The sequence below is a fragment of the Aulonocara sp. 'chitande type north' Nkhata Bay genome, linkage group LG18 (assembly GCF_057382095.1).
Source record: "Aulonocara sp. 'chitande type north' Nkhata Bay isolate Kocher_YH1m ecotype deep benthic linkage group LG18, A_spYH_male_GT1.1, whole genome shotgun sequence".
NCBI lineage: Eukaryota > Metazoa > Chordata > Actinopteri > Cichliformes > Cichlidae > Aulonocara > Aulonocara sp. 'chitande type north' Nkhata Bay.
Window position 1 is genome coordinate 11478035 of NC_141361.1, and position 12816 is coordinate 11490850.

The 12816-nt window shown below is 38.4% G+C and overlaps 2 protein-coding genes across 2 annotated transcripts; one reads left to right on the forward strand and one right to left on the reverse strand.

The window, feature by feature from the left end:
• Positions 1 to 301: 301 nt before the first annotated feature.
• Positions 302 to 7921, reverse strand: LOC147308079 (uridylate-specific endoribonuclease C-like). Its single transcript, XM_086272670.1, has 7 exons — positions 7797 to 7921; positions 5920 to 6019; positions 4068 to 4179; positions 3850 to 3971; positions 2621 to 2733; positions 1381 to 1534; positions 302 to 1285 (listed from the first exon to the last, which is right to left on the reverse strand). The coding sequence occupies exons 1-7, from the start codon at positions 7805 to 7807 to the stop codon at positions 1025 to 1027; spliced, it is 873 nt and encodes a 290-aa protein (XP_086128796.1). The 5' UTR covers positions 7808 to 7921; the 3' UTR covers positions 302 to 1024.
• Positions 7922 to 9100: 1179 nt separating this feature from the next.
• On the forward strand, positions 9101 to 12752 carry pak1ip1 (PAK1 interacting protein 1). The gene is made up of 10 exons (XM_086270999.1): positions 9101 to 9423; positions 9710 to 9872; positions 10139 to 10259; positions 10357 to 10431; positions 10526 to 10578; positions 10664 to 10809; positions 11020 to 11117; positions 11238 to 11337; positions 11812 to 11944; positions 12145 to 12752. The coding sequence occupies exons 1-10, from the start codon at positions 9346 to 9348 to the stop codon at positions 12255 to 12257; spliced, it is 1080 nt and encodes a 359-aa protein (XP_086127125.1). The 5' UTR covers positions 9101 to 9345; the 3' UTR covers positions 12258 to 12752.
• Positions 12753 to 12816: the final 64 nt, after the last annotated feature.

Genomic DNA, 12816 nt, shown 5'->3' on the forward strand with positions numbered 1-12816 from the left:
ATTGAGTAAGTCAGGTTTTCCTGCGTGTGAAACATTTGGTAACGAGGTTTTTCATAAATGTATTGGCTTACTTCTCTAAGTAGTAACGCAAACATAAATACACTAACTTCAAACAAACATAATACATGATAGTGACGCAGATCCTTAAAAATGCTTTTCTACAGAAAACAGATAAAAGAGAAAACACAGAGAACAAAATGTTCAAATTCAACAAATATTTCAAGTGACATACTGTCAGAAACTGTCAGATCTAAATCTGTCACACAATTCAAAGACGGTTCAGAGATTTTTACAGATGCTTTTATTTGGTTCATAGTACACATCTTTCTCTTTGCAGTGAAACTTTGAAATAGTCTGTTTATCTACTGCTCAATATTTATTTTATTTTTTCCCCAGGACAGTAGATCATTCTTTTTTTACGTTTTATTTATTTCCCAAAAGCCACTTCTCAAACTGTTTTGATCTTTCTACACTGCCAAATAACAATCTTCTGTATTTAGTTTCAGTCTCTTTTAAAGACTTACTGTTTTTGGGCTAAAACATTCTTATATACATAAAGACAGCCTTTAAAAAAGACTACTTATTCAAAGATGTGGCTTGGTTTTTATACTTCTCAGGCTCAAATAACGGCAAGTAGCCGTGAAAATGGTCAAATCCACATGTTTATCACACATGTTTGTATGTATTCATACTTTGTTTTTTGTTTTTAAATTTCTTAAAATGGAGATCTAGTTTCTGAAAAATTACCACTTTCATTTACACGCTGTACTAAGACTTAAAATATTAGGGCTATTTTTTCCTAACACAGAATACAAATACAAACATTTTGTTAACAAAACACTTTTTATTTTGTCTGTAACAGTTCATATGACAAAAATGTGTTCAATAACTGGTATATACTTCTCATGTTTAGTGCAAAGAGAACTTGATCCAGGTTTATGTTAGGGTTATACTGGGTTATACTGCACTGAAATAAGGTTTCGATTTAAACAAAAACATTTGCAAACTCTCGGCTGGTGTAAAGTTACAGATCCCTGTTGTTGCTGCTGAGCAGTTTGGGATAGGACGTGCCGATGGATTGCCCGTGCCGACAGACGACCAGCTCCAGCACGTACTCGTCCACTTTCACCACCACAGACGTCATCTTCTCAGTCGACATGAGGAAGATGATGGTGAAGAGAGCGACCTCAAACTCTGGACTGACACCAATGAAGGAGCCACCGACGGGCTTCACCAAGCCTTTCCAACTGAACTGCAGGTTCAGGACGTGGTCGTCCTCATCAGGCTTTAAAAACAGTAAATGCAATTCAGCGACATGTGCGGCTATTTACTTTTCAATCAGTGCTTTTACAGTAACGAGCTGCTGTATCAGTTTCTTACTGTGTCTTTGTTATCTCTTGCTTTGTAGCCTTTATAGTCCACATGGTCGTGCTTTTCCTGAAGGTAGAACTGCACCCAGTTGTGAAGACCCATGATCTCCTTTCCATATTTGGCTTCTCCCACAAACACATGTTCAAATCCACAGGAATCCTCACTGTAATGAAAATAAAACCAACCAGCACACCCAGAGATACTTAAGTTCAGTCTCTCAGTGCTGTATGACCTCATTCATATCAAGACGCCTTATCTACAATGTTAACATTGGAAGGATAACAGCACAGATGGCAGCAGAGCCGGTGACTCACTTTTAACCCTCAAGTAACCAAGCCTCATTAACGACTAATTTATGAATGACTCCATTATATTTTATACAGGAAAACCTTTCTAATGGCTGTGTGTGATTATCATACCTATGCTGTTTTATTGTAATTAAAAAGATAAGTTAAAAAGCACAAACTGTAGGAAGAGACAAACTGTCACATCTTATAAAACAAATTTTCTTTGTTTCAGTGTAACTAGAAAAATAATACATTTTAAATATTAAACTAAACAAAGATTATAACCTCTGCACATTTGTACTCAACACTTCTCCTCCTAGTCACCTGTCATTGATCCAGGTGTTCAGAACTTTCAAAATTAAAAATTCAAGTAAAAAAATTAAAGAGTGAGTTATGTATTACAGTGTGTTAACATCATTTTAACACCCAAATGTAGATAATCTAGTGACTCTGATCAAGAAATTAGAATTAAGTTATCACACTCTGTTGTTCATCCTGTGGAACTGTGAAAATGAGATGAAAAAAAATAAAGATGACAATAATAACAAAGGCTATAATGTTACTGTATAATGTTAAATATCAGTCTTTTCATTGTGCTTGCTACATTGGGGCTAATTTCTGGAAGCATTTTTTATTTATGATTAAAAGTGTCACAAAAACAGATGTAAGTATTTGGCTGGAGTTACAAGGTTAACCTCAGGAAGATTTAAATACATGTAGTTTATTGTCAGCCTTTTCAGACAAAAGCAGCTGTTAATTAACACAGAAAAAAACAAAAAATAAACCCAAAACACATTCAGGGAACACTGTGTTTTATTTTTAGATTCTTCACTGATTCTTGAGTTGTGTTCTGCTCCAGACCTGGATCTCATTTAAGTTTGCCTTTAACCAATCATTCAAACCGGTCCCTTCCTTCTCTTTTAAACATTGCAGCAGCGCCCCCTGTTGTTACAGTTACTCACCCTCCGCTCCTGTCCCTGTGGTACAGGCGGAACCAGATGTCATACAGCTGTCTCTTGAACTGCCCAAGGTCTGATGGTGACTTCCCCTTCTTGACCAGATACTGGTGAGCACACTAAGAATAAAAACACAGTAACATACTTTGAAATTTCAGACATCCGAGTAAAAGATGTGACCTATCAATAGTATCGGAATAAACCATCGTTACATTAGAAAATTAATTCTTAGCCTTGAAAAAAAAAAAAAAAGAGCAAAAAAAACCAAAAAACAGATCAATGCCTGGAATGAAAATTTGAGCCGGCATAGATCAAAAGATCAAAAGTGCCTGGAAAATAAAAAATACCCCCCCCCTCCCCCCAACGCAAACTTAAACACAACACTGAAGTTAAAGTAATGAGTCACAGGAAAATCTAATCTTACTATAATAAACTAATCTCTATTTGAACTCCTACACAATCTGGAGATGATAAACTAAACTTGACACACAGGTTCATCTTTGGCCCCAGAAGGTTCTTATCTATATCAGATATTCTAATGTCATTGTGTTGCCTGGCAACCACCGACCGACAGACTAAAATGACTCATCATTTATGTACCTATATAACATCTTATGAAATCATAGTATGGCATCATTTTTGTTTCATTACACAGTATCTGTTTTTTTATATACTCAGTGTTACATTACATCATTTGGGACATTAATTTATGAAGTCAAATTTCCTGTATTTAGAGACTACATTTAAAGTTTACTCTTGGATACATAACTTTATAAATGGTATCAAAAAGTGGCATTTCAATCCATGTGAATTAGTTAAGCCTACAAAAAAAAAAAACAGTTCATGCATTCTTGTCAGCTGTATATTATTGACATGCACATAAGGCATGTAAACTACAATGAAAATTATAAATCTTTTTTTTAATAAATGTGTGTCAAGCGAACAAAATTTTGCAGTTATAGTTAACAATTGTACAGTTTTCATTATACACTTAAAGTGTACTAACAGTGTCTGGCTGATGAGTGCAGAAGTTCATTTATTTTTTAGATAATTGTTCGTTGATGTGGTCCCTTGACTGTAAATTCATTATTCTGTATATAAGCATAAAACGACTTCCATATTGGTCTGCTGTTTATTTGTTTTTAACACACCTCTTTTTTACTTTTCTCTAACCAATCAGTAAACAACAGCTTAAATTATTTCTGAGCTCATGCCCTCCTATGAATCCGCTGTACCTTCATGACATCTGTCTCCACGATGGCATCGATAAAGAGCTTGTTCTCTTTGAGCTCTTCTGAGGTGACCGTCTCTGACACACCTGTAGACATCTCATAGTTGTCCAGCAAGCTGATGAAATCTGAATAAAAAGGTGTAACCTCATTAAACTGTTTAATCGCTGTTGTTCCAAATAAACATAATAAAGAAAACCTTTATAGGCCTGACTCATACTCACATTCATATGTCTTAATACTCTTCAGTTTGTCTTCATTCACATATGTGAAGAGTGGAGCTTTGGCCTGGTCTCTGGCAACATTACTGCCCTGAGCCACATAACCCGCCTTCCCCTAAATATAAAAACACAAACATTCAGCAACATGTTAAAACTGAACAAACAAATATGAGGATTCATAAATAATTGACATGTAAGCAGCTCATAAAAGCATCACCCAGTTTCAATGCTAAATACACTTAAGCAGCTGCTTGATGACGCCAACTTCACTAAACACACACACACAGCAACCTATAACTGAAAACACACACAATGGACAAAAACAAACAAATGGCCGACTGTACCCTCATACACACAATAATAACATGGACTGAACCACCACTCCACACCATTAGCACTTTATATAACCACTGTAGAAATTAGCCACACTGATCTAAACTGCACGACTGTAAATGCTGTATAGACAAGCATTCTGTACAATACAATAATTATAGTTCTACAACTGTTTACAACTGTATATAACTTGTATAGTTCACATTTCATATTTCTGTATAGTTTTCATATTTATATCCTGTTCATAGCTTGTACACTCACTACAGCCTGTACATACTTATAGTTATAGCATATTCATAACATACCTTCATACCTTGTACATTGTAACATACCCATAATAGACACATATTTTTCACCCTCATTCCTCTAATAGACCCATTTTTATATAATATATCTATATTATTGCTAAAGCACTTTCTGGATGGATGCAAGCTGCATTTTGTTGCCTTGTACTTGTGACATGTGCAATGACAATAAAGTTGAATTCTATTCTATTTTATTCAACCACTTGAAACACTGAAGGAAAAGAATTAAGATAAAATTTACCAGTGGGCTGTGAGGCAACAGTGCTAAACACCATGACTCATCCTTCATTTCTTGCTTTAGCTTTTTCTGGCACTACCCAGTACATATGGGCCTAAAGTGAAGGCACAAACTAGAACAACATCTCCCCACACCTGGCACTGTGTGACGGGGAAAATGTGCAACAAATCAGAAATGAGCCGGGCTTAACTTTTAACAGCACTCAGTGTGATGGTGCACTCAAACCAACCATTGCAAAGTTAATCTTACTAGTTATCTCCAAAAGTTTATTTCTGTTCATGTGGATGTAGCGTTTTCAGCGGGAGAAAGTGCTGAGACTGAAGAAGTCACTTGGATGAGTGACGAAACGTTTCTCCCACTGACAACCCAACTTTTGGAGATTCACTTACCTGGATGATTGAGCATGCATCAAGACGTCTTACTAGTTATTATGTTATGACTAAGTGTTATGTGTTGTGACTCCAGTAATCTGCACTAACAGCTAACTGATGGAATAGGAATCCTGTGTGGGCATGATGGTTTGACTGGACTTAACAATGACAGCATGTTCATCATTGTGTGAATTCTATCTGCTGTCTTTAGTGTTTTGTAGCATAATTTCATTGGGGATTATTAAAGTATTCTGATTGTGATTCTAATTATGATTTAGCTTTAAAATGTCTAAAATTAAATTAGCTTTGTCACAGAACTCCAAACATTCTGATTTATTTACTGCAAAGCGTTTCAATCTGTTCAGTTTCATTATAAAACAGATTAAAAAACAAAACTTTTTTGTCAAATAACATTCAGAAGTACTTGTCACTGAGCAACAACGCTCACAGAACGTCACCACTGTAAATGTTTGAATATACATTAAAACACCTACACTCCAGAACCCCCATCAGGCTTCCAGTCCACACAAAGGTTTGCATTTATTGCATGCATCAGTGACTGCCTGCTTTGCATTGCAGAAAAGCTGCGATGCCCTTTTAGCACTGACCTGGAGGGAAATCCTGTAATCGGTCCCAGGTCTCAGGCGGTTTTTATCCAGGTGCCAGAGCTGGTTGAGTACCTTGGTGAGGTCCTGATCGGCCTTTTGACTGTTAAATAAAAATTAATAAATTTAAAAAAAAAAACACACACAGGCAGACAAACATGGTGAATTATTAAGCAGGCCTAAAAACTGCCGTGTATGTGTGAATGGAAACATGGACATGGAAAAGGAAGAGACGCAGAGGGTTGACGTGACAGAGAGGACGCTCGGTACAGGTTGCAAGGCAGATGACCTGTTTTGCCGACCCCTTAAAGAAGAAGACAACGAAGAAGACAAAGAAAAGAAGAAGAAAGAAATGACTAACCGGGGTGTAATGTTCACATGTTTTTGCTATTTCTTCTGTCCTCAAGTAGAGTTTTACAGACAAACACACTAAAATAACTTCTCTCAGTATATACTTGCTCCCACTATTCAGATTAAAAGAGAAGTGACTTCTCACGCTGTCTATGCACTGAGAGGAACTGGAGTGAATGGGCAGTCTGTTTACTTTGTTGTTTTTCATAGCTACCATGCAGTTTGGGATAGTCCTCCTTTTTGTTTCAAACTACTGGTGATGAAATCTGCCGTGACAATTTGGTTTTCCCCACTCATGTGACTAATTCTTTCTGCGGAAAGCAGTTAACAGGAAGTTAACTGCTCTTCTTAGAATGAATTAGTAAGGTATACAAAACGAAAACGGCGTTTCCAAAACAAACATACATTACTCCTGTGCCTCAGTCGAAAGCAGCTTGTACATCTGTTTCAGGATGTGTGTCGTTTTTTCTTTTTTTTTTTAAATTCTCAGTTACTTAGGTTTAAAACATAAGGCGCCTGTGATACAGTTAAGGACCTATTTATCTAAATCATAAAAACAGTTTCCCACATAGTAACAGCAGTGCTTAGCTGTGTAAATGACTCACATATCTATACAGCCATGCACAATGACTCTCCATTAAAACCCAGGTTGTCCGACACAGGTGATCTAAATAATGTTTTAATTAAGTGAAGACTGTTGACTTCAACACAAGCAGCAGCTGAAGGCTTTGTGTTGTCTCCTATCACATGTTATGCTGTAAGTCTTCTCCTTTGTTAGATAGCACAATGGCGCCAGATGAAAGCTAAAAAGCCAGCGGGGAAAACTTCAGCTTCAGCTCTAAATAATGATCCCACCTCCATCATTAAGTTACAGCTGCATGGATCAGTGAATGTGGGAGGGCTGTAATGTGAAACCTACAGATACCACTAAAACTATAACATCTCTGCCTTAGTTTTCTTCAATTACATCAATAAATGCTAAAACAATTGCACTGAGGCGGACTAACAACCACACCCTATGTCTGACACGTTACAATACGTTGAGCGAGAAGCAGATGACAGGATGGAGCACATACTGAGGCAGAAGGTCCTCTGTGTTTAGCCTGAGTACAGGAGGGAGCGACTACAGTTTTATTACAGCAGAGGAGGCTCTCCATGAAGTTCTCCATGTCCTGTTTGTTGTATAATTCAACCCACTAATCATTCCCAGACCCCGCTGCAGGCTCCTCTTACGCACATGACGTCCACGCAGCAGATGCACAGAGCGCAGTCTGCATTGAGGAACAGCTGTCAGGGAAACAAACCCGGACTTTATCGTGACAAAACTATCGAGGAGAACCATCAAAGGTGTGACGTTACACTGTAACTACATGTTTACATCAAACATGTCTTCGTTAGACGGAAACAAACGCGTTGAAACGGCCGAAAAGTGGCTGAAAACTACAACACGCAAATTTAAATTTCTCTGAAAGTTGAGAAGACGCTAAGTCATCCTTCTGCGCGTGCGTTTTTTTAAATCCCAAACTCACCTTCTCGACATGATTTTGTTGAGAGGAAAAACTCACTGAGACTTTTCTTATGCTCTCTGAAACAAACTACCGGAATCCGCAGACGGTTAACTCAGCCGTCAATCATGACGTCACCAAGGGAGCCAGCCAATTACAAGACAGGAGAGTAAACGCTGCTCTCCACCCCCTCCCCTCGCTCGTCAGACGTGGGATAAATTACAGTAATTTTGTTCTCTATCCCCATAAACTCAACTCAAACTTTTCATTGTCAAAGTAAACTCGTTATGGATGTCAATCCAGCAGTTCCGTGTGAGAAAAGGTGTAATCCTCTGAAACAGGAAAAATAAGTAACATGTGATAAAGGTGGAAGTTTTAGGGTCATAACAATACTTTTTAGCCTCACTTGGAATTCACACGCACTTGCAATCCCTTTTAAAGGTAAATGTTTTCACAATCAAATGCATTCAATTAATTATTATAATCATCAACTACTATTATCAGTAAGTGTGAGCTCAGATATCAAGGTAGAAGTTTGGGGAGTTTTATGATCATTTCGGCTTAATTTGGAGGCAAAGGCATTTGGGCAGCTTGCAGTAACTAAGTCGACCGAGAACCCCTCTGTATACCAAAATATTCTAGAGTCATATGTGAGGCATAACTGCCTGACAACTAAAACCTGGGTGAAATCGTGTCAATGAACAGTGAACAGCACGAGCAGCCGCAAATCTACAAAAGAATGGCAGAAAAAGAAAAGAATGAAATGAAAAGACCCAGCCAAAGTCCAGATCTCATCCTGATTAAAATGGTGCTGTGCACAAATAAATGCTGGCAAACCTCAATGAACTGAAGCAACACTGTAAAGAGAAGTGGGGCAAAATCCTGCCACGATAATGTGAGAAACTGGTAAAGTCCTACAGAAAACACAAGTACTTCAACTTATTGGTATTAAAGGTGGTTCAACAGGCTCCTTCTGTATTTTGTCTTAGTTTGTATTAAATAAATAGCAACACTGTGTAATGTTTTATATGTTGCTGTTCAGCTGAGCTTGTACTGGTAGCAAGGAACAAATGATTTTTTTTTATTATGTCCTGATACATAAAACCTTATTTCTTTTGTTTTCTTTTTTTTACCATGACTCAAAATTACAAAATTATAGAAAATCAGGCAAAGATTAGTCTTAGTTTCTCCTGTGGTCCCTTGGAATAATTAAATTTCCCACCAGTCTTTTAGAGTCTGAAAATCAATGTAAAAAAAAACATAACTGAACGATGACGACTTTTATTTTGAAAAAGTCTTAACGACAAATGGTAAAAAAAAGTGCGTCTGCGCATGCGCAGTCACTCCACATGTTATTTTGGGACTGAACGTGTGTTTAGCTAAAAAGAGTTACCTTTTTCGCGTGCGAGCATTCGCACCACGCTTTTTACTGTCCTTGCCTTTCTCTTGTTGGTGTTCTATTACTGTTTTAGCAGCTGTTACACAAACTGCTCGAGGAAATCTGCTCAGAAAATCGGCAAATTTTAAGGAAAGCTAATTAGCCGGCTAGCTGAGCTCACTGTAGTCCAGCAGCATGGCAGCTGTGTTGGAGCTGGTCGCTGGCAGTTATGAACAGATCACCTTCGGTTATCAAGTAAAAACTGACGAAAAGGTAAGCTGGAGTCTCACAAAGCAACGACCTGTGTGTCACATAAAGGGTGTGAAGTTGTAATAATAACAAGCTCAAGTGTTTGTTGGTTGGATGATGAACATGATTTGTATGCAATGCAGTATTTATTTGATTATGAAGCACATTCATTGCCCAGTATATGAAAGGAGTGTAATGTAAGAAGTTTCGTGACTCATGACTCTTTTTCTCTAACAGTCTGCGGATTAATTTATATGCAAATAAATTGTTTTGTTATAAAAAGTTTTCTTTAAAAATAATTGTCATGCAGGAGTGGACAGCCAAAGCAGAATTCACACATCACGCTCACACAGCTTCAGTATCCGCAGTGGCTGCCAGTGAGAGGTTTGTCGTGACGGGGAGCAAAGATGAGACCATCCAAGTGTACAACATGAAGAAAAGGATCGAGCACGGTGCTTTGCTGCATCATGACGGTGAGTTTGTAAATTGTAATTAGTCTGTTTGATTTCTTCAGTTAAACATCAAAAACACCTAATATAGAAGTGACCTGTTGAATAATTCAAAGTGCGCTGACTTGATATTTTGTTTAAACTCAGTTTATTTCAAATTATTTTCTCAGCAATTTGAATTAACCTGAGGTTTAGATTGTTTTTGGGGTTTTTTGGTGGTGGAAACTCAAAGCAGTAACGTAAACGTCTGCCTGGTTTCTGCTTGTGGTGCTGACTGACTTCCTGCACAGGTACCATCACTTGCCTCGAGTTTTACGGGACGTCTCACTTACTGAGTGGAGGAGAGGACGGACTCCTGTGTGTGTGGAGCACGAAGAAGTGGGAGTGTCTGAAATCCATCAAAGCTCACAAGTAAGCGCACAGAAAGACGGCACAGACACACAGAGAGGGTTGTTTCTTTATGTTTGGTAGCGTCGTCAGTGTTGCTTTGTGCTGTGATGTCTTTCAGAGGTCATGTGACATCGCTGTCCATCCATCCGTCTGGGAAGCTTGCGCTCTCAGTTGGGACCGATAAGACACTGAGGTAAATTTCACAGCTCTCTTTAATGGTAGATGATTCAGATGATCCGTTTGCACTGATAAACAATGTTGGCCGTTGTGTCTTTGTATCCATGCAGAACCTGGAATCTCATTAATGGAAGATCAGCGTTCATCAAAAACATAAAACAGAGTAAGCTCCCCTTTAACCTTTTGGGCGGTGAGGAAATTGTTGACGCATTTATGATTCAAACCTGTGTTCTTTGCACACCTGACAGATGCACACATTGTTAGGTGGTCACCAGACGGGGACAGATACGTGGTTGTGATGAGCGACAAAGTGAACATTTACGAGCTGGAGACAGCCACTGTGACGGGAACGGTCGCAAACCCCAAAAGGATCGCTTCTGTCAATTTTTTAAACGTGAGCTCGCTGACCATGACATATTATCCAAAAGCCAGATTTTGACTACAGTTCTGACACAAAGTAAATGCCACATTTTCAGAGGTAGAATCACACAGACACAACATTAAGTGTTGTTGTCAATTTTCAAGAAGTGGATCCCCTCAAGATGAGGCATTTTCATATGAAGGATAAGCATATCTATAAAAACAACCACCGCTTATCTTTCAGAACTCCATCCTGGCCGTTGCAGGAGACGATGAAACTGTGAGGTTGTGTGATGTGGAGAAAGCAAAATGGGTGTGTGATTTCAAGGCTCACGAAACCAGGTGAATTCATTTATTCATTGTTTTCCCACCAATCATGCGTAGATCATACTGTCAATATTCTGATACGCGTGGTGATGGGGGAAGAAGTCAGCTTATCTTTGTGTCCGTTTGTGATGTCAGAGTGAAGACGGTCGACAGTGTGAACGTGGATGATTACTCTGTGGTGGTGACTGCTTCAAATGATGGTTTCATCAAAATGTGGAAAATTCATCTTAAAGAGGTACGCTGCGTCCTGATATTAGCTTTCTGGAGAACATGCATTCTTTGTTAATGTGGAAATGGACTTGTTGTAGACTACAAGCCACTGAGACCCACACACACATTCATACGTCACCTTTATTCTGGGCTTTTGTGCACTTTTTGCCTGTTATACTGACAAATTTGGGGTTAAGTATTGAGTTAAGTATTAAGTATGCACAAGGACACTAAGAAGCTGGGTCCTCCGGGTTTCTCTCCTGGAGCATTTTTTTTAGTCGACTAAAAGAGATCATAGATGCTGATTTTTCTTTTTTTAATTTATTAATTTATGTATTTATTTTTGCATTAACTTTGCTGACAATATTAGTAATACAATAAGATAAAATATCTTGATGGGTTCCTTTTAACAAGAACAAACTCAAACTTAAGTTTGTTTAAAATAAATATGGTATATTTATGATTATCCCGGTGAGCTAATACTTCTGCTGACCATCAGGAGCTGGAACCTCCCACACTCCTTGGGGAAGTGAACACATCAGCCAGACTGACATGCCTTGCTGTGAGGAGAACTTCACCGATGCAGCAGGAGATCACTGAGGAAGAAGCACCCCAAGCAACAACATCTGAAGGTGAGGTTGTGGAAACACTTCAGCTGCTTCATGATGATGATCGGTGAGGGGACACTCAGCTCGCCTGAATGTGCGACCCGCTCATCGGATCATTGAGTCATTACCTCACATTCTGATCTGTTCTTCTCTACTTCATATCACTTCCTACGGGCAAGGGAATGTAAACCTGAGCTAACACCCTGCTCTGTGTTTATCCGTAGAACTACTTCCCGAACTTCTAAGGACAAAGAGAGTCCGAATTGCCACAGAAGAAGTCGTCCTGGAAGACGAGAGCAAGCCCAAGAAGAAGAAGAAAAAGAACAGTGGAAAATAGAATAAAATGTTTTATTACCCATACACATGTGGATTTTTGTTCTGACGACCTGCAGTGTTCTACATCAAATGTGAACTTATCGCTGATGAAAGAAAAGCAGAACAAGATGGATGATATAATATTTCATAACATTCAAAAGACTGGCAGTTCTTGTAGAATCAAACTGAAAGTTACACGTCAAACAAAAGGAAAGTGGACTATAATAAGACCCATGTTCGTGAGTTTCCCCAGGCTGCACACAGACAACTACTCTATATAAAAGTAGACATCATAGCACAAACACTGTGGCAAATGCAAAAAAGTGCCTGGAGTCTGAAGCTACCAATGATGTAATGTAACAAAGATTTATTATTTTTCTTCACAGCTCAGAACCTTTCTTAAAACAGCTTAGGCTGGACGTCTGCCAGCATCTTGGTATGTTGTACACATTTTGTTATAGGTGAGATAAAGCACAACTGCTGAGTGTATTTTTTTTAAATAAAAACATTTTCTGTCCTCGTGAGTCATCTCTTTTCCTCCTGTAGGGGAGTCAGGAATTTAGACGTTCTTTTAATTTGAA

Bases quoted from the DNA above. Each gene is read 5' to 3' on its own strand.
- LOC147308079 (XM_086272670.1), bottom strand. The intron at 3,972-4,067 runs GTGAGTATGAGT...CTTTTTATTCAG, and splicing joins GAGTATTAAGACATATGAAT to ATTTCATCAGCTTGCTGGAC. The intron at 1,535-2,620 runs GTGAGTAACTGT...TTTTCATTACAG, and splicing joins CACAGGGACAGGAGCGGAGG to TGAGGATTCCTGTGGATTTG.
- pak1ip1 (XM_086270999.1), top strand. From the start codon at position 9,346: ATGGCAGCTGTGTTGGAGCTGGTCGCTGGCAGTTATGAACAGATCACC. The intron at 10,432-10,525 runs GTAAATTTCACA...GTATCCATGCAG, and splicing joins GGGACCGATAAGACACTGAG to AACCTGGAATCTCATTAATG. The intron at 10,810-11,019 runs GTGAGCTCGCTG...CTTATCTTTCAG, and splicing joins CTTCTGTCAATTTTTTAAAC to AACTCCATCCTGGCCGTTGC.